General features: G+C 42.7%; 2 protein-coding genes across 4 annotated transcripts in view; both read left to right on the forward strand.

The window, feature by feature from the left end:
* Positions 1 to 16,949: 16,949 nt before the first annotated feature.
* Positions 16,950 to 27,287, forward strand: part of LOC147460422 (taxadien-5-alpha-ol O-acetyltransferase-like) — a 93,178-nt gene continuing 82,840 nt past the window's right edge. The window contains exons 1-2 of one of the 3 annotated variants that reach the window (XM_086507530.1): positions 16,950 to 17,817; positions 17,896 to 18,015. In XM_086507530.1, coding sequence (XP_086363656.1) covers positions 17,233 to 17,817; positions 17,896 to 17,961 — 651 coding nt within the window. In that variant the 5' untranslated portion in view covers positions 16,950 to 17,232 and the 3' untranslated portion in view covers positions 17,962 to 18,015. Of the gene's footprint in view, positions 17,818 to 17,895; positions 18,099 to 27,287 lie in introns of those variants that run through there. The other 2 variants (XM_086507521.1, XM_086507537.1) reach the window with 2 other exon arrangements.
* Positions 18,153 to 19,013, forward strand: LOC147460423 (rosmarinate synthase-like). Its single transcript, XM_086507550.1, has one exon. It carries the CDS (start codon positions 18,153 to 18,155, stop codon positions 18,756 to 18,758), a length of 606 nt encoding a protein of 201 aa, XP_086363676.1. The 3' UTR covers positions 18,759 to 19,013.

Below are 27,287 nucleotides of genomic sequence, written 5' to 3' on the forward strand. Positions count from 1 at the left end.
GAATAAAAATTTATTGGAAAGTAAGTAGTGTCTAAAATTTTTCACCGCATAGACCATACCCAATCCCTCCCTCTCAGTTGTTGCGTAATTCTTCTCTGCATTGTTCAGTTGTCTACTGGAGTAACTTATTGGAAAATCCATGTTGTTCTCTCCAGGTTGTGCAAGTATGCATCCTATTGCATACGCTGATGCATCTACGTGGATGTGAAATATCTTCTCCCAATCCGGAGCCTTCAAAATTGGAGCGGAAATTAATCTCTACTTCAAAATTTGAAAAGCTTTCTCGCACTCATCCGTCCACTCAAATTTAGTTATCATCGCGTAAAGTGGTTTTGCAATTATAGCGTATGAGTAGATAAATCTGCGATAATATCCACAATGGCCCATAAATTCCTGTACCTCGTTCACCTTGACTGGTCATTGTAGATCAACAATGACGCTGATCTTCTCCATGTCTGTCGAAATATCGTTTTTGGACACTATATGTCCCAATATTTTGCCCTGTCTTACCATGAAGACACATTTCTCTGGATTCAGGCAAATCCGATACAGTCTGCATTTTTCGAACACCTTGGTCAAGTGCTCTATGTGTTCCAATCTTACAAGAGAGTGAATGCACAGGTCATCCATGTAAATTTCTAAGAACTGTCTTAGATATTCTTTAAAAGCATGACCCATCAGCCTTTGAAATGTGGTTGGTGCATTTGTTAAGCCAAAAGCCATTACCCGAAATGCAAAGATACCCCATTCAGTTGCGAAATCCGTTTTGTGCTAATCCTCTGGCTTTTTTGTGAGTTGGTTGTAACCCGAAAAGCCATCTAAGAAACTATATGCCTCTTTTCCTGCCACCCTTTCTATTACATGATTAGTAATGGGTAGGGGATAGTTGTCCCAAATTGTAGCAGCGTTTACTTTCTTGAGATTGACGCACACTCTTAACTTTCCATTTTTCTTCGGGACCACTACAATCGGTGAAACCCAATCGGTGTACTCAATTTCGTAAATAAACTTTGTCTCCTTAAGTTTATCTATCTCCTCCTTGATCTTTTTTGCAAACGTTTCATTGTAAGTATAGGGACGTTGTCTGCTGGGTTTGGTGTCATTCTTAAGGGGTATTGTGTGTTGACAGATACTTGGATCCACCCCCTTAAGATCTTTGTATGACCATGCAAACACATCTCTATATTGTTTCAGAGTAGCTACCAAAAGCTTTTCCTATTCTTCAGTAAGATCCGTGGCAATATATGCAGGTTTTGGATCTTCTCCTGGCTCTGCTAGATCTATTCGTTTGGCTTTTTTAGGACCGTCGTACGATGTACCCGGTTCCTTCAATTCCCTCATAGGTTGTTGCACTATTATTTTCCTATCTTGTATGGTATACTTCTTATAATGTGACGGTGCATCCATCTTGTCAGAACTCGTGTCCTCATTTGTTTCAAAGTCAGTCGTCCATATGTCTCTGAGGGTTTGCTTGAGCTTATTGTACTCTGTTTTCCTCTCTGTTTTGGTCATTCCAGACCCTGTTTCCCCCCCTTTTTGCGACTTGGTTGTTTGCTTTTCGTGTCTGTTCTTCTTGTTGTTTTTCCATGGTTTAGTTTTGATAAACCGGCCAATGACCTCGTCTTTGACACAATCATCAGCTTTGACAAGCTTTAGATATCCCGTTCTGTCATTGACAAGAGGCATTGGATTATGCTTATTCGCCCTTGATTTTCTTGTTCTCTTGGATTTATACTGCTCCTGTCAACTAGGTTTTTGGTTAGGAAACTCGTAAAACCTGTCCTGCCTCGACCTATATTTCCTATTTGTCTGTGATGCACTTGATCGTTCATCATCAGCCTCTATCAGTTGGATTTCATCGTCAGTGATGGAAGGTCACCGCTTAGTGAATCCGTGAATTCCTCCTCCGTTCGATTCCTATTGTTCACTACAGATATCTCATCAATTATTCTTTTACACTCGGTCTCACGTGGTGGTTCTTCTTGTTCCTCGCTCTCCGATCCTGACTCAAGGATGACGCTAGTCATTTGCAACGTTACTAGGTCATATCTTTCTTCGTCACAAAATTTTGTAGGTGTGCATTTGTTAACACATACGTCCAAGGTTGAAAATATTTGAGTCTACCCGAATGGCTCAAATAAATGTTTCGGGAAAGGTTCTGGGAAATAAGCCTCGTCTTCCACGGATCTTTCCAAAACGCTGTTGGAAAACAAGCAAACTGAAACACCTCTATAGCAATGTCACCCAAGAGCGTTGAAAGAGAACTAAAAGACAACAAAAGCTTTGCAAAATACTTTTGAAACACCACAAGTCCAATAGGAGTAGTCCCCTTGGGAATTTACTAGCCGTTGCCCACCCAAGAGACTATGTCACATAGGAGCAAAACCCTGTCAAAGCACGGATTTACAGCACACGCCGACCAATGCATATGAAGACAAGAGCCTCTCCTTCCACAATCAAACATCACAAACCCACAACTTCAACATCAATTCCACAATTCATAGATACATGCCCTCCGAATCTTTCTACACACAATTTGCCACTAGGCTGCCATAGCCATAACCCTGCAGAGAACTAGTCGTAACCTGAAGAGCACAACTCCAATTGGGGCACTTTAAAGCTTGAGATAAAGCTTGAAAAATGACTGACGAGAAAGCTGAAGATGACCAAAATTGATTCCATACGCCGCCATGAGAAAAATTGACGCGAACAGAAAGCTGTCCCAGCACGACTACACATAGAGAAGGCTAGTCGGGGCCAAAAACTGCATCCAAAAGCACCAAGAAGCCACAACGACCCAAAACCTGAAAATTTCTGAACTTTGGATGAACTTTTTTAAGTTTGTACATGAGTTTTAGTTATATACAAGGCTCACTTCAAAAAACTCACTCACGGGCACTTACAGTAGCCCGACAGCTGTCACTAGACTAGCGACTTGCAGTGCATGCACATGTTCTTGCTAAATCAAGCTAAAAACCCCACAAAAAGAAAGCCCACACGCCCTTTTGACATCGGGCTTCATGTTCGTATGTACAAATTTACAAAAAAACGGGGTGTCAGAAATGCGCCCAACATAGTTTGCCAACCCCCCAGTCTGCTAGAGCATTCATGCTCAGCAGTAGCATAAGCATATTGTCCACCCGGATCAAAGAGCCATACAACATAAGCACAAAATGCATGAAGAAACACAAACCATATCAATTGCGTCACTCCCAATATCAAAGCATAAACCATATGTAGAATCAAAATCTTGTTTAGGCATAAAGTACTCTCAACAAATACAACAGAGAAAGACCCTTTCATTATTATAGCATGCAAATAAGCCTTTAACATCTCATCCAAAATTCCTTCAATATTCATCTCAGCCATTTGCATATCCTTATGCATATCCATCTCATTCTCCCCACACTCCATTAAGCTTCTATTCGATTCAACCATACCATGCTTGATAGGTAGGACATCTTCTACACATAGCTTCCTATCCTTAACATAAGGATCAAGCAAGGAAGCATCAACCATTTCATCATTAGGCATCCATATTACATTTTTATGGCTTTCCACATGCTCAAAAACCTCCAAATTCTCGTTCTTGATCAAGGCATGGCTACATACATCATCATAGATGCAAACACGAGAGTCCTCATGGAAAATCTCCTCATGAGAAAGGTCCACAACATGCTCAACAACATCATCATTTAGTGGAAAAGACTCAACAATAGCATGCATTTGAGAGATCTCTTCATTCACTTCTACATAAGTATCTTCATTGACTTGCAAATCATTCTCAACTACTTCACATAAAGGAGAGGGATACCTGACATCCACTTTCACATCACCCACATGCTCATCTTTCACATTGGACACATCAAAAATGTCATCTACAACTTGATTCTCATCATGATCATTCTTTAAGACTTCACTCATTGCATCCTTTTCCTTCTCATTAACTTTCACATTGGTAGAAACATCACCTTTGGCATGTAAAGCACCATTAAGTGGCCTAAAGAACAAGGATGGCATAATGAGAGCATTCTTCTTAGCCTCTTTCTCCTTAGTACATGCTTGATTCTTTTTCTGAAGAGAACCATCATGATATAATACGTCACTAGAGGCACTCTTTTTACCTACATCAATGCATAGAGAAACATTTGGCTCCACATCAGCTTGCAATCCAAGCTCTTGCATTCTCTCTAACTTCCATTCATTACGCTTTGCAATCTGTACTGCATCCTCAAATGTAAGTGGCCTTTTAAGCTCAACCTTTAACTTCAAATCAGCCCTCAAACTTTGCATAAACATACACTTCTTAAGCATAAGAGGAGGAAGATCACTTCCCAAAGTAACACACCATCTCTTCCACAAGGCATTGAACTCCTTGACAAAGGCGTCTACACTTTGACCATCACATTGCACAAGTCCTTCAATGGAGTGCCATACATCCGTTGGGTCCCCTACCTTCTTGAACTTCTCAAGAAAATCCTTCTTTAATGCATCATAAGTCATCACCAATGGAGGTTCAGATGATTTCAGCCAAAACTCATACTCATCATACCATATTCTTGCATCCTCTTTCAACAAGCAAAAGAACAAAATCTTGAGCATGATCATTGGATCTTCCTTATTTGCGATCAAACAAGCAAACTCAATTTCTCAATGAAGTCCTTAATATCTTCATCTACATGACCATAAAAATTTGGAAAATCTGCCATCACGCCAATCAAACCTGTAAATTGAAGGTCACTTGAAGCGATTCCTCGGTAGGGGGCACCAAACACTGTTGGGAAACAAGCAAACTGAAACACCTCTATAGCGATGTCACCCAAGAGCTTTGAAAGAGAACTAAAAGACAACAAAAGCTTTGCAAAATACTTTTGAAACGCCACAAGTCCAATAGGAGTAGTCCCCTTGGGAATTTACTAGCCGTCGCCCACCCAAGAGACTATGTCACATAGGAGCAAAACCTTGTCAAAGCACGGATTTACAGCACACGTCGACCAATGCATATGAAGACAAGAGCCTCTCCTTACACAATCAAACATCACAAACCCACAACTTCAACATCAATTCCACAATTCATAGATACATGCCCTCCGAATCTGTCTACACACAATTTGCCACTAGGCTGCCATGGCCATAACCCTGCAGAGAACTAGTCGTAACCTGAAGAGCACAACTCCAATTGGGGCACTTTAAATCTTGAGATAAAGCTTGAAACATGACTGACGAGAAAGCTGAAGATGACCAAAATTGATTCCATACGCCGCCATGAGCAAAATTGACGTGAACGGAAAGCTGTCCCAGCACGACTACACGTAGAGAAGGCTAGTCGGGGCAAAAAACTGCATCCAAAAGCACCAAGAAGCCACAACGATCCAAAACCTGCAAATTTCTGAACTTTGGCTGAACGTTTTTTAATTTGTACATGAGCTTTAGTTATATACAAGGCTCACTTCAAAAAACTCACTCACGGGCACTTACAGTAGCCCGACAACTGTCACTAGACTAGCGACTTGCAGTGCATGTACATGTTCTTGCTAAAGCAAACTAAAAACCCCACAAAAAGAAAGCCCACACGCCCTTTTGACATCGGGCTTCATGTCTGTATGTACAAATTTACAAAAAAACGGGGTGTCAGAAATGCGCCCAACAACGTGTTCCTCTTTGATTATGTCTCCACAATCAGATGCTCCACACATCTAGACATGCGCTTTTGTTTGCATCCATGCAGGTATTTCTTTTTCATTTACAGTGGTTGAATTAAATTCTTGCACTGATGTTTTTGCAACGTCTCTATAGCTGTGATCCTTCGTGTTGACTTTCGTTATTAGCTCTTCGTGCCTTAGGTAGATTTGGTCGTACCCCCAATGTTGTATCATTTTGAATTGACGCATAAATGGTCGTCCCAAAATAATGTCGAAGTTGTTCGTTTTTCCCAAATCCACCACAGCAAAGGTGTGCTCATAGTTAATTCCACACGAAGTTACAACTATTTGGTCCAGGATTCCCCATGGTCTCTCTACATACCCATCTGTGAGTTGCAGTTTCATTTTTGTTTTCCTGAGAGCTGGACGGCCCCATTTCTCCCAGATTTGTTGGGGTATATGTGCCTGTGCCTTGCCCTTCCGCCCAGAGTCTGGGCGCCCACTGACTTGTATACCTTATACATAGCATAAGTGTATAGGGGGCTGCTCACTCTTTTGAGTCTCCCCTCCCACATCGTGTGTGTGTCTCCTTCTCTCTCTCTCACTCTCCGTCTGTGGTGCTCCCCGATCCCCTTCAATTGGTATTAGAGCTATGGTGACCGCAGAGAGCACACGGCTTTGAGAGCTTCGAGGCGATGGCTCGCTCGCTCTCGACGGTAGAGAGATTAAGAAAGCTTGGAAGCTTTGTGAGAATGCAATGGGAGCTTGTGAGCTCAGTTGAGAGTGATGTATGCTCTTGTGGAAGCTCAGAAAGGAGTGTGGAAGATCGTGTGTAAGTGAAGGTGCTGCCCTAAAAATTGTGTGCGCAGCAGCACTGTTTTCAGATTCGTTTTTCTCCTTGTAGAATTCAGATCTGAGAATTCTGTCCTTCGAGCCCATCAGTTTCGACGTGGTCTACAACTTTGCAGAAGAAACTTTTTGCAAATTCCTCACCGTTTTGCTGATATTCAGCTCAGAATGACTGTATACAGAAATTCCAGATTTTCTTTTGTCTCATTGTGTGCGAGTTTGATGCACTTTTGGAAGCACCGGAGATGCTTGAAGTTGAGTGCATAAATTCTGAGCTGAAGATGCAATTGCAGCTTGTGTTAAGCTTGTGGTTTGAGGGTTTTTTGGTAGACTTGGGCAACGAAGTACGGAGGCGTTAACACACCACCGAAGCGGTCTCTTGAGAGACAGTTTTTTGGAGCACACAGGTGGAGCTTCTTTCACAGGCTTTCACAGGATACTTTGGCAATGATTTTGTGCTTGGATTCATGGTCTTTGCGGATGGTTTGTATATGGTTATGGCGCATGGTTAATGCCCATTATACATGCATTTTGGCGAGCACTTTCAAGTGCCGGTGAGCTCTCTTGAGAGCATTGTTTATCAAGTTTCCGGATTGCAAATCTTTTGGCGCTTACTTATGCGCGGTCACTCCGTTGATGTACATTGAGTGCGGATTGCCATTGTATGTGAAAATGTGGAGCCATTTTGGCATTTCTACTCATTGGCATTGGGTTAAAAGAATGCTTTGGTGGTACAAAAAGGACTGTCCTTGACAGCACCTTTGACAAATCTTCAAGCTACAATTTCTACATGTCACATGAAAAAATACCTATCATACTATATATCAATGGATAGATCCTCAAAAGGAGAATCTAAAAACACAAGGTCCGAAAAGTTTTGACCTAAACTACAAAAATTTTACCAGTCTCATTGGTAGAAGTAAAATAGGTCCTTTTTTTGTACCACCAAACCACGCTTTCACCCATTGAGTAGTGTTATGGTTTATGGTAGAGATTGTACTTGAGTGTTTTGCTCAGTTTTCAGGGGAAATTCTGTCGGATTTTTCCCATATTCTCGCCATAGTTTGTGATCGAGTGTTTACTCTCACTTTGACAGGTTTTGTCAGTTTGGACACAGTTTTGTGTTTTTTGTATCGACTCTCGCAAGAGTGAGGAGTTGTGTATCTTTCTTTGCTTGAGACAGTGGTTTGCTCTCGGGTGGGAGAGTCTTGTGATCTCGAGCATTGTTTGCCATAGTTTTGCAGAGCTTATGCATGTATGTTGAGTGTAGTTTGATGCGCATTGATTGCTCATTGTATTGAGCTTGCAGAACAATGGTTATTTTGTGTTGATAGCCATTGTGCGTTGAAACTCTGGCGAAATTTTCCCAGGAGTTTTATGCGTATCATTTATGCGATCTAGGTAGAGATTGCAGGTTGCACTCAGCATTTGCGTGCGGTGTTCTCTGCAGGTGGGAGATTTGTGCATGTGTATGCATCGATACCGCACAGTGTGGGCTTGGTGATTAGCTCACAGATTGCAATGTCATACTAGAGCATTGGAGGCTTGTATTGACATTACGGGAGCTCTATTTTGGAGTGTGTCTCACAGGTTTTATATTGTGTTTCTGGCCATATTTGTAGACAATTTCCAGGTTTTGTTGGTGAGGTGGTTTTGCTTTCTAGTTTGCTACATTGTGCTCATGGCAGAGACAGGTGGTCGCTCATATTATGATCTCTCCCAAATGTGCATGTTTGATGGGTCAGACTTTGCAGCATGGAGAAAGTGTATGCTTGATGCATTGACACAGCGAGGGTTGCATCAACCATTGAGTGGTGATGCAGGTAGACCTTCAAACATGTCTGACGATCAGTGGCAGGAGCTAGAGGAGATGGCACTATCTACGCTCTCTTTGCACCTTGTGGAATCTATATATGCTCTTGTTATGTATGAGACTACTTCGAGAGCACTTTGGCGCAGATTACATGATATGTATGATAAATCTGAGTCATCAAGGACTCGTGTGAGACATGTACATTCACGAGTACACCGATAGGTGATATGTTGGTATTGTGGTCATTCTGGACACGTTAGACGGCGCTGTTTTCGTCGTATGCGACATCGTAAGAGACATGGCAGTCTCAGAGATGTATGTAGTGATGACATGGACTCAGTTGCTTTGACAGTTGAGGCAGATGTAGTGTCGGAGTATACTAGTGATGGGGATGTCACTTTTACCTCGAGCTATGCACGAGATGTTATACATGTGGATAGTGCACTCCCTTCGTAGTGGTTGCTAGACGCAGATGCTATGTTTCATGTCACGCCCCATCGTGAATGGTTTTGTAGCTATTCTAGCGGGATGCTTGGCAGTGTATGTTTGACCGATGGATCGGTGCATGCGATAGCAGGTGCAGGAGATGTGAGACTGTCATTACCGAGTGGTGCATCTTACTTGTTACGACATGTGCACTATGTACCAGATTTGACAGTGAGTTTGATCTCGATTGGTCAGCTTAGAGATTGTGGATGTCAGATTTTGCTGCGAGAGCGAGATTTTGTGATGCATTTGGGTTCGCTAGTGATTGCGAGAGGTGCCAGGAGTGGTACAGGTTACCCATTGCATGTGGATCACGGGAGAGACGGTGTTGTCTCTGTGATCATGCAGCCAGGTAGAGAGTGAGAGAGCAGGCGAGTCTCTTTTGCTTGTGGGTTGCAGGATGATTTGCATGGAGTGAAAAGCAGTGACCTTGTTGTGCAGGTTGCGTCTACGGATGCACAGGTAGAGCGGGACAGCTCTAGTGAGTCACAACAGGATGAGTCATCAGAGGTGATGACAGAGATGACTCACATGGATGCTGAGATGTCGGCTATTGTGGAGTCATTTCTTGATATGCTTATGCCAGAGCTTGATGCAGATTCAGGACAGATGGATACTCTTGGTACACATGTGATCTGTGGTGGGCACGAGGAGTCACTCCAGAGCTCGGAGTCAGAGTGCCATGGTCTCTATGATAGGGGACAAGATTGCCATGAGTTGAGTTCTGAGTTGGAGGTGGTAGAGGTTGCCAAGGTTGCATCAACGTTCGGTGTCTTCATGTACGAGATGCTAATGTCGAGGCCCGACATAGCAGCTACAGTGGGAGCATTTGCAGCAGGGTTGATTAGTTGTTCGATGGCTGATCTCGGCATAGAGCATAGGGGAGATTTGCAGGTATTGGACCGATACTTGCAGGAGTGCATGAGCTCTTGTAGACTCTTTGCAGAGCTTGGAGCTAGCTCTGTGTGGCTTTTGCAGCGGGATGTTTCTCTATCAGTAGAGCCGGATGCACTAGCTCATCAAGAGTCAGTGGACATAGGTTGAGAGAATATCTCACCTTCTATTAGTTGTACACTAGTAGATCTTGCTTAAAGGCACATTGGCCTTTAAGTGGGAGGTTGTTGGGGTATAGGCGCCTGTGCCTTGCCCTTCTGCCCAGAGTCTCGGCGCCCACCGACTTGTAGACCTTATACATAGCATAAGTGTATAGGGGGCTGCTCACTCTTTTGAGTCTCCCCACCCACATCGTGTGTGTGTCTCCTTCTCTCTCTCTCACTCTCCGTCTGTGGTGCTCCCCGATCCCCTTCAAGATTTGCTTTGTAGCAATCGCCACTCTCGCTCCACTGTCTAGAATAGCTATCGTTTTTATATCCTGATATTCAACAGGTAAGGTTGTATTACCCTCCTCGCCTTCACAATAATCTCCGACATTGTTTATTGGCACTGGTTGGGCTTTGGGTTGACTTTCTCGTTTGTTTTCTTCTCCCATAGGGTTTGTTGGAAGAGGAATCTTTACTCCTTTGTGCTCTAAATGTTTCCCCATGTCTTCCCATAAGTGTGGTCTGACTCTCAAGAGTTTGGACAGTGTGATTGTGCATGTTATAGGTGTCGACAGCATCTCTTGAAGACTTTTTGAGTCAACCATATGTGGAATAGTTCTCATCTAGGATGGAACTAACTTTATCTCCGATTGTGCCTCATGTTCACCTATAAATGAAGGCAGGGTTTTCAAGGATTGGGCTTTGCTTTCCACCGAAACCTCCGTTATCGCATCCCCATACGGCGATTGTATATCGGCGGCTCGATAAAATCCGTTATCCAGGTTAATCTCAGGAATTGGAGCAGATTGTAACGTTGCGCTTCCGTTCTTTCTGTTTTTAATGGTTTCCCATAAGTGTTGTGGCCATTGTTCTTCAACTTCTGGAATTGGCATTATCGTGATTGACTTAGCGTCATCAGCCGTGCTCGGCACCACCCGATGATCCAATGACAAAATCGTTTCAGCCATGGGTCCGTTTACTAGTTTTGGTTCATCGATTTTTAGTTTTTCTCGCTCTTTGTGAATCAACACTTCTTGTTCTGGGGTTCTAACCTCCTTAGGTTCCATCAATGCCTGGGTTGTTTCAATGAGGTGTTTACACATTTCCAAACGCTTCGTTTCCACTTCTGGTTGAGGATAAGTTAACCATCTCTGCTCTAAAGTTTGGTTTGTTTTTAGCCTTGCTTTGTACGCTTGTAATAGAGCATCTAACGGCTCTAGCAATTTCTCAACCAATACTGATCCCCCTGAGGACGCTTTCCTCGGCTTGTTGTTAACCTCAGCAGTTTTACTCTCTCTCTCTCTCTCTCTCTCTTGTTTGAGTTGCTCCTTCGTTTCATGCAATTCGTTTTGCATGGCAATTTGGGTGTTCAATCTTCTTGTTTTAATCCTGTCTCGTTTCGCCTTCCAGGATTTTCGCTGAGTTCTCACGGATAAACTCTCATTTTCTGTGGGTATTGGCAACTCGACCTTTTCCTCCAAGGGCTCGTTTTTCCTTAAGTCCTTGGCTTGGGCTCTGGTTATCACATTGATTTGGATCATGGGATCGGTTTCTGATCCGCTGCTTGCACTTGGTATCACGCCCACAATATTCATAGTTGCTTTTCCCTCGTTGTCCGGATTCTTTGGGCAATCTGGAAATATGTGACTCACACCATATCCGTCACAAAACCCAAAAATTTTCACTATTTCACCTTTGAAAGGGCAGTTACGCTCTCAATGATCCGTACTGCCACAGCTATAGCACTGTCCAATTGGTGGTTGATTTTGAGGAGGTGGTCCCATAGGTTGTCCTGCTCTATTAGGATATCCTCTTGGTTTGTAATTCTGGTTTGCAATGAACATTAACGTTCTTTAGTCTACCAAATATTGATCTCTCAAAGATTGTGCTACATATGTTGGTGGTGCCATACCCTCGCTATTTCCCCACGGTTGATAGGCTTCGTCTGCGTACATTTGTGATTCAAGTTCTGTTGCGTAAGGCTCATTTGGTTCCTCATAATAAGAAACTTGAAGTGTACTATTTGTTCCTGGTGATGCTTCACAAGGTTGAGCATACCTAATCATGGCCCTATTTTCCTGTGGTAATGGAGGTTATTGACCCAACACAGGTTGAGGTTTGTCTGCTCTTGCTACCAAATTCATATTTGGTCCAACTTGATATCTTGGAGGAGACAGTTGGGATGGTCCTGCTGGAGGTCCATACGGTCTTTCCCTCACATACCGCAGCATTGTGAGCAAGTTGTGTTCATACACGACCCACTATGGATAGAAAATGATGAGAATGATCTGTCTAAACCCTGCTAGATCTATGTTGTTCAAGTTGCTCCAGGTAGCAAGCAAGTGTGTGAAGGATTGGATGTTGAGCTCAAAGAGGTGATTCATGAACAAAGCGCAGGACCGACTCCAACTTTAAGCTTGGATTTTGAGGTGGATGTCAGCATTGAGTGATTGTCTGAACCTAGAGATGAGGTGTCAAATAGTGAAGCTGATACGGAGAGCGACGAAGAAGTAGAGTTCGATGACGAAGATGCAAAAGTACAGACTAAGATAGACATCTTTAGTGCATTAGATCTCATAGAGGATGAGAGATTAACTAATGAGTTTTGCTAGGAGACCTTTTGTAAAGCTCTTTTTATTAGTCTACAATACACTTCAAATGTTGTCATTTGTATAGCAGTTTAGTTGATTTGTTATTTGTATTGATTAAGCATTTCTTACGTAAACTAATGTATTTTGTGGGTTTTGTTTGTGTATGATTAGCCATGGCCGATGACAATGAGCCATACTCTCTTAGTTTTAGTTTTCCTGTCACTCCGGCCGGCATGTCACCCGAGCAGATGGGCTCATTTTTGTCTCAGTTCACACCAGAGCAGATCGCTATGGCATAGCACCTTTGGGGTGCAAGTCCCTCTAGACCTACTATGGCCGACCCTACTCCCGGGACTATTGTGGTCCCTACATCAAGCGGCCCCACAGCTCAGTCTAGTGTGCCCCCTACACCTAGGACTCGTGTACCCCCTACACCGACGAGTGGTTCATCCTCGAGATGACGTAGCGGTCGTTTTGGAGGCGGTAGTTGCTGTGGTAGCGGTTCTACCAATGCGTCCACACCAAGAGAGCATCCACCATTTTCTTCAGTAGGTAGTTCACCGATGGGCACACCACATACACCTTGGGGATCACACGAGCATGATCCTAGCAAGGTGTACAAGAGCAGGGATGGGGCTGTTGTGGCAGATAGGGTTGAAAAGGAAATGTGATAGAGGATTCGACAGCTCTGTATGATTCAGTTTGGTCACTTTGTGATGGAGATTTGTGAAAATATCGATGCTGAGAGAAAGAATTACATCATCCATGCGATTCAAAGAGAGTAAAGGCCGGAAAAGGGGTACGATCAAGTCTCGAACTCCTGGATTTTGAGCGTGATGAGGTCCACAATGTCATACCGTTGGTCAGAGGCGAGAGACATGTACAATGACGGCAGTCCCAAGCCGGCATGGTTGGACGCAGAGGAGTGGACGGGGATTGCACGAGAGACGCAAGACAATCCCGATATATTTCAGCAGCAGCAGAGAGATATAGCTAGAGCACGTTTGGAGTCTGCTGGAGCCTCACATCTTGGGAGTGGAGGCTACAATACACTTTGACATGAGTTTGTAAGTATTATACGTATGCTTTAAATTATTGATAATATATATGTTATTTGAAGATTTATCTAATGATTAAATCATAATTTTGTAGGAAGTTGCCGTGAAGTGCCTTCCAACACGCCAAGAGGAGAACTATGGGTACAACATGAACTTGTGGCCCTTTTGACCCAACTGCTGCAGGAGGAGGGAGAGGATGTCGATTGGGAGGCATTACCATGAGGGTCTTCTCACTCAGTGATTGCTTGCATATGTACAATTCTGTAGTGCTTATGTTTATGGTTTATGGTTATGTTTATGGTATGGCACAGATGTTATGGTTAAGGTTTGATAGTCAACTTAAGATTATGGTTTTGCTATGATGGTATGACAATCATCTGATGGTTATGGTATGGTTATGGTTGTGCAATGATGGTATGGCAATCAGGTGATGGTTATGGTTTTGCTATGATGGTTTAGCAATCGTGTGATGGTTATGGTTACGGTTATGGTTGTGCAATGATGGTATGGCTGTTATGGTTATGGTATGACAAGCAAGTTATGGTAATGGTTATGGTATGGAAAACAGGTTATGTTTTTGGTTTTACAGTTTTCGACTCATGTTTTAATTATGTTAACAAGTTATGTTATTCTTACAATTTTGCTAATTGCCATACACTCGCTCTTTAGCGTCAGCTTGTAGGTGGAGTGCGGTTGCTTGTGCACTCTGCCTTTGGGTAGAGAGGGTTGTTTTCTTTTGCTGCAGTACATGCAGCATTAGTTCCCAGCCCTCTCTGCCCAAAAAAAAATTGCAAGTTTTGGTCGTCGGTACAGGTGACGATATCAGCGTCAGTAGGGGCAACGGAATGAGCGTCGGAATTTAGTATATAAATATCGATGCTTATTACGTTGCATATTCCGACGCCTATTTGAAGATGTATTTCAACGGCCGCTATACCGATGGTCATACAGACGCTACGATACCGGCGTCTCTTACGAGGCTTGTTTCAACGCTTTTTAGTTTTCGCCGGTACTTGGGCCGACTTCTGTGCGACGTCTTGTAGTGAATTGAAACAAATGATACTTGACTTTATTCAAGAAGGAATTGAAGAGGTCACTATTTGCAATGCAGTAATCATGATTTTGTTGTATGCGGACAATGTAGTGCTTCTAGCACACACACTTTAGAGAATACACAAAAGCTTGTGGTTGTCCTCGAGAACTTTTTCTTGCATAGTGGGATGATTGTGAATGAATCCAAAGCAAAGGTTATGCTTGTGAAAACCAACCATATCTAGGAGAGGCCATGCATTGTGTAAAACAATGAAGCACTTGAAGTTGTTGAGAGCTTTCGGTACCTTGGCCTTGAGGTTCTAGCGAATCACAAGTGACATGAATGTGCTATGTGTTGTTTGGAAGCTGGAATGAGAGCGTACTATGCATTTGAGAACATGTGTAATGTGGGAAACATCAAGTGTTGGGTTCTAAAGAAGTACCTTTTTAACACATTGATGACACCGGTTCTTATTTATGGAGTTGAAGTGTAGGTGGGAGCATCTCAAGGTCAACTTGGAAAGAGTTTGAGAATGTCCAAAAGCATTTTCTTACAAACTTTCTGCAAGTTAAGACACAAACACCGGATATGCTCCTACTTCTTGACTCGGGATCTCTTCCTATTGAGATTACGGCCATGGAAAGTGTTGTGGAGCACATGAGAAAGATGCGTCAAAACCCCTCACATAGACTTCCTACAATTGCATTGTAAGCAAACAAAAAAGTTCAAAAGACGCATAAACGAAAGATCTTGAGCATGGGATGGATGCAAGACATAAAGAAGTGGTTTGCGCGATGGGATGCCATACATGTTGGGTGCAGCGGCTAGGGTGGATGCCACCTGCAATTAGGAGAAGCCATGACAAAGGCGTGCACACACACACACACACACAGAGAGAGAGAGAGAGAGAGAGAGAGAGAGAGAGAGAGAGAGAGAGAGAGAGCTTCAACACCATGAAAAAAAGCACGCTATTGTGTTTCTTGTATTAACTCAAAAGCCTTTTACACACACACATATATATATATGAAACCTTCCATGCACACTGAGTGTGTTAATTGCATGCTTCATAAGAGGATGTTTCCACAGGCTGACACCACTAACTGAACCTGGCTTGAATGCCCAACAATGCACTTTCTACATGATGCCTCAATTGATGCCCAAGTGAATGAAGCTTTTCTACAACATCAATGTATTACGGCTTGGGAGGAATCGAGTGGGTCATGCTTCATACATTACACCACATATATTGCCCCCAACTACAAAACCATGTTCTTCATTGAAAGAGGTAACCATACACACCCTTACATGCTTGAGCCAATCCCCTTGTCAGCGATACACACTATCACAACCATTCAGCTTAGCTTCCCACCCCCTTTGATGTAAGACACGGCATTGGGGCAATGGAGAAGAGTCAAATCAATTGTGCACATTTTGCTCACTGCAAGTTCGAGATTCTGAGTACCACACACTACTAGAGTGCTCAGATTTTGGTCACATCCGAACTTGCTTCCCTCACATTTTTATCCATGACTTAGACCTACACACTTTCCTCTGCCAGCCATAGTCTCTCCATTGCAACTGTCATCACCAAAATTTCGGAGCATCGAGAGTCACTCATCAGCACACACCTATAAATCACATGTAACTTTGGTCCCATAGGTCATATTTGACCTCCAAGGATGATAATAAAATCTCTCTCTCTCTCTCTCTCTCTCTCTCTCTCTCTCTCTCTCTGTGCTTCGTAGGCCATCCTTGCTTGCTAGCCATCCTTCTTGAATCCCCATAATACGGTATACCACAAGCAGTTGCAGCTCGAGGGGTCACTATATGTAAAACCTATATATCGCGTTCATTCAAGAATTATTTCTAAACCCCTTAGTTGTGAATTTCTCACCAATAGAAGAAACCCTTTTCCTACTCAATCTCGGAGATATTTTTCAAGGTCATTCTTTGAACACCCTTCTATATATAAAAATGTGAAACAATATAGAATAAAATAATCCCTACATGATAGACAACTTTTTATTGTAGTGACCCCCTTTAGAGTTGCAGAGGGACCTTGTAGTGGTTCCTATATATCATGAGTACTTTAACCTTAGTAATTCGTTGTCCCTCTCTTTGTAATGCCATTTCCCTCTTGAATAACAGGTCTTGAGTTCCACTCCTTGTCAACTAGATCTATAAGGTCTCTTGGGATAGTTTACTACGACGTTAAAACTCTCTTCTTCTTCTTCTCTCTTCTCTCTCTCTCTCTCTCTCTCTCACCCACCCACCCACACACACACACACAAGTTTCAATGTCAACACCTCTCTCTCTCTCTCTCTCTCTCTCTCTCTCTCTCTTTGTATGCTTGATTGGAAGCCACTAATTAGGATGCATTTCTATCTTCTAGGTAGCCTTTGCTTGTTAGACTAATTCCTTTCTTCATGTTGTTTTCACAGAAAACCTTGTCCTTCCTTTATGTTGTTACAAAAAGATATTGTCCTTCACAATCATGGCATACGTTTACGTGACTCAAGTAATAAGGGTGTTGCACCCAAGAAGCGTGGCTCAATTGGTGATACATTTGTGATGTAACTTCAAGGTTGAGGCATTTGTCTCTCTCTCTCTCTCTCTCTCTCTCTCTCTCTCTCTCTGCGTTTGGCTCTAAGGCTGACCGAGCCATTAAATATATTTAGGAGGTGTTTCTGCCTCGTTGCAGCTGCGCCTATATTATATCATGAGTACAGCTAACCCCATCTTCAGCAAGGACTTGCTTTCATGGGAGCCTGTCAAGGTGCTTACCGCCAAGAAACAGCTGTGTCAATGCAACGTCGGCCCCACAGCTAGTATATTAAGTAGTCGTCATGTCGATGATCTGCATATTGCCACTCTAGAGCTCTCCATGGTAGACATACTCCACGACTACCACAACTCAGTTCTTCTCTTCTATGAAATGCCGCCTGCAATACAGGATACAGATGCCTCAGTGGAGCCCTCTAGGCGGTTGCAACAGGCTTTGGAGGAAATGCTTACTCATTATCCATGTGCAGCAGGTTTGCTGGTTTACAATGAGACGGCTGATTGCCCGGAGGTGAGATATCCTGTGTGTGGCCACACCCACTCAGCTTGCAGCTGCGATAAATCCCAGATTCCTGCACATTATGGAGTGCACTTCTATGTTGCTCATGCCAGTGTCACCCTCTCTGAGCTTGGTGACGTGTCGAACCCGCAGCCGCCCTTGGATCTTCTGTACCCTAGCAAGCCCATCCAGCACCTCGATGACAAAGGGCATCCCTTCCCTCGCTTCGTCATGGCATTTCAGGTAGCCTGCTCTCCTGCTTCCATTTTTTTTTCTTAAGCTTTTGTCGTGTGGAAAACAGATATTTTGTAATGGTATCAGAATGAGATCAGATGCAGATACATCGCTGCAAAGCGACTGACTGCGGTGATTATGCTCCACATATAGGTAACTACCTTTGTCTGTGGTGGCTTTACTCTCGGACATACTTGTAGCCATGCCTACGCAGATGGCTACACGGGCGCCGCATTCCTACAGAATCTGTGCGCCATCGCCCATACATTCTAGCTCGAAAGCCAACAGAGCCCCTGGGAGCAAGGCACCTTCATTATGGGACCGCAACTCGATTTAGGTTCTCCATGGACTCTCTTGAGGCTTTGAGGGCATGTATTTCCACACCGAGCCAATTGAAGGTCTGCTCACGCAACCAAGCGTTAGCTGCCCTTCTCTGTATGGCTTTTGCAAGAGTAAGCCTCAATGTGCATGGGCTGCCAGGGAGCCAGAAGTTTGATTTTCGCATGCCCGTGAATATGAGGAGGAGAGGATCACTCTCTATGGGATACATGGGGAATGGGTTGTGTCAATTGAATGTGTCTGCAACATTGCAAGAGCTATGCGAGAACCCTTTGGCCCATGTGGTGGACAAGATCAAGAGGACTTTAGAAAGCTTGGATTTGGGTGAGAAGTTCCAATCGATGGTCGACTACGTAGAACTACAACGTAGAGAGGGGCTAAACCCTTTCATAGGATTGCTGTCCATGCCTTCTCTGGTAGGCTTGCCTTTCTATGAAACAGATTGTGGGTGGGGTGCCCCAAAGTATGTTGGCAATCCGAGCCAACAGCTTAGCAACCGGTGCATCATTTTGGACCATCCGGAAGCCCAAGCTTGGAACGTTCTAGTGACGTTTGCATCTTCAGAAGAGCATGCTTGTTTCAGAGATGGCATTGCAAATTACATAAGCTAGGTAATACACTCCTTCCAATATTATTAATATTGCTGTCAGCTTGTTTGCAAAAATAATATTCTAAAAGATAATACACAGTACACTACAGTACTAGCGACAGTACAGTACTCTAGTACCAAGTACATTGCAACTATGTCATCCACACTCTAGTCCAAGTGAAAGACTCTAGTACTACCAAGTACATTGAAAAGTACAAATGATACAATGTTCCATCCCATATCTACTACTAATTCATCCACGCATTTCTTTTTGTTACAACCTCTTCTCACATTCTTGGTCCAAATTGAAAGGTGTTCCTAATGGCTCAAAAAATTTAAAAGGTATTCTTAATTCAAATATTCCCTCAATAACAACAAAAATGGTGTTAGTCATAACACGCAGCACTGGACAATGACGAAGCACGTAGATTTACAACAGTATCAACTCATGTAAGAAGGATGGAGAGAGAGAGAGAGAGGATGGACACTTTAAAGACGCTAAAAGAAAAACAAATTTACCATGTGAAGTCTAACACCTCTTTATAAGGACACAAAAGGTCTTTTGACTTTCCTCCTTCATATATCTTTTTATTTCTTAAACTCACCCTTCACTTGCGCACTTAATATGTTTTGAAAGACGTTTTATGTTTCCAAGATTAAAGAGACGTAATTGGTTTGTAAACATGAGTGCTTTTTGCTTATTGTGTAATCGTATGTGTATGTGTTTTCCACAGTATGCCTAATTTCATGATGGCCTGCAATGAGGAATTTAAGATCCACTTTTAGTAGCGTTTGAGGTTGAAAATAAAAAGCCACTACTACCCAATAGCGTGTTGAAGTGGCAAGAAGACAATTTTGACACAATCAAATAATAGGGGTTCTTACGATCAAAATGTTATGCTTGATTGTAACATAATATTTTTTTGGAGTCCGTCTTAATTCATGTTCTCTACTAGTCATACAAACTTGTAACTCTTACAAAGAAAATACAATACATCAAAATATTCTCTCTTCTCTCACTTTCCCATTCCTCAACGGCTTAACCTACCTGCGTTTCGTCCCTCTACCCCCCCCCCCCCCCCCCCCCCCCCCCCTCTCTCTCTCTCTTGCCCCTGCCTTGTGCAGATGAAAACAAAAATGTGACCACCTCTGTTCCGTTCCCTTCTGGTCATACCCTTGCGTCACGTACATCGAGACACAGGTGCCCTACGAGGCTGCAACACTACCTTGCCTTGCCTTGCACAGATTGAGACAACCAACACCTTGAGGGGTTGAGGCCTCCTTGTGCAAATTGAGAGAGAGAGAGAGAGAGAGAGAGAGAGAGAGAGAGAGAGAGAGAGAGAGAGAGAGAGAGAGAGAGAGAGAGAGGTCGCCCGCTTCGCTAGGCTGAGAAAGGAGAGAAAGAGAGAGAGATCAAAAGGGAAAACCCACCCCCGAGTCTTCCATTTTCCTTTTCCTCTTAAGTTTTAATTAACCTTTCCCTTCCATCTTCCACCTTCCACCTTCCACTAATGAGCCATTTTTACAGCCCGGTACCCCCTACTGCTAGATTCATCATGGCATATCTATAAATTCAAGACTCATGTCATTAATGTTTGGAAGGTTTTCTGCGATTTAATTTGGATTTTGTTTTGAATGTAATCTCTTTGCAATGTAAGGTGCACCAAACCATTCCATAAACCACATGAGCTTTATATGAAACTTTCTATAAAAAATGAATCAACATTTAGAAATTCTTCTCCACAAGATGGCAAGAAATGTAAGAGTTCATTTTTTTTCTAGGAGATGGCAGGATTTCATTGATCACAAAATTTTGAGCAAATTGAGAGTCTTTGAACTCTCGTATACATGGAAACATAGTGAATGCTTTGTCACAAAATATAATTAATCGAAGAGCAAAAACATATAATCCAAACGAAAATAGCTTGCTCTTTGCGAATTCCGTTGATATAACTAAAGAAATTGCATTGCTAAGAGCATAACAAGGTGGGTTTAAGTCGCATGATTTGTTGAATGTTCCATTATGCATATGATTGGACATCTCCTTTGTCGTTAGGAAAAGTTTAGATTCAAATTTGAGCCTTGTAAGAAATGCCATGGCATCATAGATAGAGATAGTAGAAAATTCATTTTCTCCTTTTTCATACATGTTTTCCAAAAAAAACTCCGATTCATTAAAAAATCTCCCATTCTTTGATCCAACAAATACTTTACTAGCACATCCGCATTCACCTTGTGTCTAGTAAAAGTATGGCAACCCTCTCTATCCTCTTTGCATGAGACAAGTGGTAAAAACTCAAGTTGAAAACATGACCTAGGGAATAGGGCTTTTTTTCTTATTAGAGTGGGAGTGGGATTTCTCATGCGTTTTTGTACTCCCAAGCTCCCCATGACCTGCGGGGCCAGGCCTTCCTCCCACACCACCATTATCAACACTCAATGCTGCTTTCTTTTCTTCTCTAGTCAAAGCTCATCGTAGCAACTATGGCCTCATTAGTGCAAGTTATTGCACTTGCAAGTCCTACATGTGCATCTCTCTACCAGAGCATCAAGACAGGCAAGTTTCAGGAGAGGTTTTTCCACTCTTGATCACATTTTGACACTCAGAGCTATTATTGAGGAGGGCAAATCATATGGTAGGAGGATTTACTATCTTTTGTGGACTTTCGCAAAGCATTTGACAGAATCCCTAGAGCTCAGTTGATGTGCAGTTACAGGAAATGGATGTATCCACATAGCTAATTTGGGGGATCATGGCCCTGTAAAAGACAATTGTGGGTCAGGTCTGCACTCCCAAGGGGGTATCTGCACTTTTTCACTCCACTATTGGGGTGAATAGGGTTTTCCACTCTCCCCTAATTTATTTGGTATTTAGGTGGATGAGGTTTTTGAATACATTGAGAGGAGAGGCGAGAGAGGAGCACAATTAGCAGGGACTTGGATCTCATTGCTACTATATGCATATGATATTGTGTTGATCTCAGATTCAGGTAATCGAGGCACTCTCTAAATCCGTTTCTTTCATGCAAGATATATGGGGTCTTCCTAGAGATAATGACCCTAGCCGAGGGTGCAAACAGTGATGTGTATGCTTACAGGTGTAGGCATGGGTGATTAAGCATACGAAGGCTCATTACAAGCAAGGAGATCTGAAAAGTGTATGTTTTATGTGGTCATGAAGGCCGAAGCATAGAGATTCCATGCTTGAAGAAAAGGTTTTTCACATGTGAAAAGGCTCTTAGGACATGCAAGGAAACTTGGGTAGAGGAAGACATGTGGTCACTGGTAAAAAGGAAAGTTTGTGAGAGACTTCACACCTCTGCATGAGGGAGGCTGAAAAGTCTTAGCCTGTAACATTTTTGCAAAACTAGTTTTTTGTAAAAACAGGTCATCGAGGACAAGGAAAAGGGCATTTTGAGCATTTTTGCGTCTCACGCACATAGGCAAATTCTGGACCGATTAGGAAATATTTAAGTTTTCATACTCTACTATGTTAAGGAGGGTGGCAGACAGAACAGAGAGGAAGAGAGCTTTGTTTTTTGTATGCTCCACCATAGCCCATCAATTGAAGAAGAAACAAGCTCTAGTTGTGTTGCTTTCGGTGTCGTTCCCCCTCCTCTTTCTTCTCTTCTTCTCTGTTGCACGGTGTTTCCGAGTGTGTGTATGTAGGTGTGTCCCCCCGAGGGTGTGATGTGCACACACACAGACACACACACACACACACATAGAGGTGATTGTGTGCAAAATGGAAACAAGAAATTGATGTGTTTATGGGTGTGAGGTAGATTGTGGCTCGCCCGAGTATGTGGGCATTGATTTGGGTGTACTTGCAAGCTAGTTTGAGGAAAGTGTGTGTCTGTGTGTATGATTTTGTGTGGATTGGGGTGCAACGGAATCCCTGGACTATAGAGAGGCAAACATTGTGTGTGCTGGGTGTGTTCCCCCTTCCCGCTTTCTATCATTGGTGCCCCCACTGAGGAGCTATTTGATGCTTTGATTTGAAGGTGAAGCGGTGATTTTGCCAGTGTCAAAGATGCAGGATTTGAAGAGCAGGCGTTGAAAGATATGGCATCGGCAGGATTTTCCATCTTCACTGGGGTGGAGGATGCGGAAACCTGGTTGCAAGATTATGGGTTATTTTTATTGGAAAGTAGGTTGTCAAGAATTGAAGGTGTGGTGCAGGTATTTCCACTCTTGGTTCGGGGAAAAGCAAAGCGGTGGCTCGATGGTCTAACTAACGAAGAAAAGGCCAATTTTGAAGCATTGGAAGCAGTTTTTTGACGCCAATTTGTGTCACATGTGTGGCTGGATGAGATAACAAGAAAGTTCGATGAGTTGAAGCAAAGTCTGGAAGGAGATTTCCAAGCATTCACATGGGAGTTTGAAGCTGCTAAAAATGTGGATTATCTTAAAATGAGAAAATTTCTGGATTGCTTGCATGAAGGAGTGCAAGACAAGGTGTAGTTGGATGACCCGAGGTCATATAACAAATTTGTGGCTCTAGCAAAAGGGCGGACCAAGAAGATATTGAAGAAACGGTAGGCAAGGCAGGGTTTGCCGACTGTGGTGGTGCCAAGGCGGATTGAAGCGGTGATAGTCGAGCCAAAAGTGATGCAAAGGCAGATGCATGTGGGAGAGGAGCTAAGCGTTTTATGGTTGCAGAGAGATAGAACCTTGTCGATGCCAAGGATGCCAGAGAGGGAAACTCCAATTATGGAAGAAGGGAAGGTGGCTCCAGCTCAATCAAGGTGCTATCAAACCAAGGTATGGATGGTCAAGTTCCTTTGAAGTGTGTGAGCAGTTTAAGAGTACGGTTTGCAGAGGAGGTCAAAGTGGTAGAGCTTGAAGAGATTCCTGATCTCGAGATGGAAGAGTAAGTGGAGATATGCAAAAGTAGCTCCATGGATGCATATGCAAGCTGGGAAAGCGAATCCTCTCAGTCAAGGTATGACGAGTTTGATCTCTTGCAAGTTCATAGAGATATTGTGCATGCGTGTGAAGAGCAGTATGGGATGCAAGTTGTGATGCTTGGTAGAGAGAAATTGGAGGATCCGATATCTACCAGTGATAGTATGCAGAGCCGTGCCAAGAGAGACAAAGTAGCCTTGTCTATGGAGGTAGACCATGAAGGTGGGGTGTGGAGATAGTTTCTCTCTTCCTTGTCGGAACTTGATGCAACAATAAGAGGTGATTGAAGAGTAGGCAATTGGAGTAGATGAGCAAGTGGAGTGGGTAGATCTTGAAGGGCTGATTGACAAAGAAGTGCTTGTAGATGCTGACGGTACAAGTTCCTTTGACCAGGTATGCATTAAAGACGAAGATGATTGGGGCTTTGATGATCCTATGATTGAAGGGGTTAAAGAGACACATGTACTGATGGAAAAATATTTGTTGAGGATACAGGTGCTGCGAGGGCTTTCGCGTCCAAAAGGGGAGATTTCTAGCATGGAGAGTCTCACGTTATATGGTTGGGAGGGAGGGTAAAGTATGATGTCATGTATGTATATTTTGAATGATGATTTGCTTGATGATTCTTGGATGGAAGTGGATTGCTTGCTGAAAGGTGCTCTGAGTAAAGGTAGGCCATGGTCGGCCTATGAGTATGATGGTCTATGTGCTGAGGAAAGACAAAAAGGCATGCATTTATAGGTGGATGGAAAATCTCAAAGATAGGTTTTTGATCCAGATGCAGACTAGGTTTGACGCAAGGGGTTGGGCAACCTACATGAGAGTTGAATGAATAAAACTCTACCTATGGTTTTTATGTTTGCATAGTGTTCTCTAGATGTTACAGTACTAGCAAAGGTCTGGTAAGAATTTGGTAAGGCATCAAGAACAGTCTGCACAAGGGGACTGTCTGAAATGACTTTACAAACATCACTCCATCTTTGCTAGACGTATAACCCAAGGAAATCCTGAAGTTGTCAAGTTTGATGCATTATGCACATTGCTATTACAAGAGTCACTTTCCAAAAAAAATAGGACTAGACAGCGTGCAGTTGAACATGCTTTTATTGATTCTCAAAGAATGGGTGGTAACAACAATGTAGCCACTTCTTATGGTTCTGCTATGAGTGGCAAAACTTCTATTCCTAATGCTTCTACTGGCAGAAATTCGTTTGGAAATTTTGGTGATAAGGAAAAAAAGAAGATGTGTTGCCATTATTGTAAAGCTAATGGTCACTTGATCAAGCATTGTCCTAAGTTGAAGGCCAAAGAGGCTAAGAAGAAAAAGGGTGGTTCTACTGCAAATGTTGGTTCCACTACAAATGAAGCCATTGTTGAGTCTTCTGTAAAAGGAGATTGTGATGCTGATGTTGATGCAGAATGGGCTTTTAGTGCAGAGTGCACTTACAATCCTGATGTCCATGATGCATGCATGTCAATTGCTGCAGATTCACATGTGAGGTATTTTGATAGTGGTGCTACAAAGCACATTACCTCATATCGTGAATTGTTCCTCTCTCTCGAGTCTGCCAACAGTGCCTCTTATCCGGTTCAGGGAGTTGGAAAGATTGTGCTTACTGATGCAAATGCGAACAGAACCAAAGGATGGTTCAATTCGGGCCACATGCCGGTTGCATCTTGTGCATAGTGATATTTGTGGGCCCATGCAAACTCCGTCCTTGGGAAATTACCTTTACTTTGTGACTTTCATTGATGATTACTCCAGGTATGCATAGGTATTTCCGCTTAAAGCAAAGTCCGAAGTTCTTACGTGCTTCAAAAAATTTCAGGCTATGGCTGAAAATGTCTCGAAAAGTACTATGGGCACCCTCCGTTCCGATCGAGGGAGGGAGTATATGTCTCATGAATTTAATGCATTTCTGGCTAGTCGTGGGATAAAACACCAATGTACGGTGCCTTATACACCTCAGCAAAATGGTGTTGCTGAGCGGAAAAACAAGTCACTTACGGAAATGGCAAGATGTATGGTCAAAAGTCAAGCTTTTCCGCATTCTTTTTGGCTTGAGGCCATCATGTGTGCCACTTATGTACTAAACAGATGTCCTACAAAAGGTCTGTAGTTCTATTACTCCATACGAAACATGGCATGATAGAAAGCCTTGTATTGAGCACATGCGTGTTTTTGGTTGTTTGGCATATGCTTTGGTGCCACAAACATGTATGATAAGGCTATCAAATGTTTTTTTTTGTTATAGTACTAAAAGAAAAGGTTACAAGTTGTATCATCCGCAAACAAAGCGTATTCTGGTTTCGCGCGATGTAGTGTTTGTGGAAGATTCTGTTTACCTTGCTGTCATGTACTACAGACACTAATGTAAGCTCGTAGAACATTTATGACACTTTGTTTCATCTTTTTAGTGGTGAAAATATGAATGTAAATTCCCATGAGGCAAATGTACAACCTATGGGGGTTTCTAAAATTTTTACAGATCAGCCTATTAGTGATGCAGATGTACACGATGTACTTGATGAGGAAAGGGCTGAAAATGAGTAGGCTAGAGGTATGCCAAAATGGCTGGTGCATACATTGCGTGATAGTAAAGTGGATCCACCTATGTCTAGTCGTACTCGTTCAGGCTCTCACCATGCATCTTATGCATCAAATTGTTATGCTTTGGTTGTGTCTAGCTTACATGATGTTGAGGAGCCTCTGTCTTTTAATGAAGCACAAAATTCAAAAAATTGGATGGCTGCCATGCAATCAAAATATGATGCACTTGTAGAAAATGACACATGGACTTTATGTGATTTTCCTCCTGGCAAAAAGGCCATTGGTACGAAGTGGGTTTACAAAGTTGAAACACAAGCCGGATGGTGAGATCGATCGCCATAAGGCTCGACTTGTTGCAAAGGGTTATGCACAGCAAATAGGCATAGATTATGAAGAGACTTTTTCTCCTACTTGTCGTATGACTACTGTGCATTTTCTATGTGCATTGGCAGCTCAGTTTGGTTGGGATATACATCAATCAAACATTGTTTTTGCTTTCTTGAATGGTGACATATTTGAGGAAGTTTATGTAATGCAGCCTCGCAGTTTTGTCAAGAAAGGACAAGAGGACAAAGTGTGTAGATGTAAGAAGGCTTTGTATGGGTTGAATCAATCTCCTCGTGCTTGGTATGAGAAAGATGACATTTATTTGGTCAAACAAGGCTTTCGTAGCAGTCCAACGAAAAGCACATTGTATGTAAAGCATGAGGGTGATTTACTTCTCATTGTGGTTCTTTATGTAGATGATTTGCTGATCACTGGACCAAATGAGAGACATATTGTTGAATTGAAGGTTGATTTGAATGCTACTTTCAAAATGAAAGATTTGGGACTATTGCATCATTACTTGGGTATACATTTTAAGCAATGTGATGGTGGTATTGCCTTATGTCAAAAAAGTTTGGACTTGATGATTGCAAACCGATTGCCACTCCTATGGAAACAGGTTTGAAGTTGAGTCAACATGATGCTGGAGATCTTGTTGATGTCACTCTTTACCAAATTGTTGTTGGATGCCTCATTTATGTATGCAACATGAGGCCGGATATTCAGTTTCCAGTCCCACAGATTAGCAGATTTATGCATAGCCCA

The sequence above is a fragment of the Adiantum capillus-veneris genome, chromosome 3 (genome assembly GCF_014529385.1).
Source record: "Adiantum capillus-veneris isolate H3 chromosome 3, ASM1452938v2, whole genome shotgun sequence".
NCBI lineage: Eukaryota > Viridiplantae > Streptophyta > Polypodiopsida > Polypodiales > Pteridaceae > Adiantum > Adiantum capillus-veneris.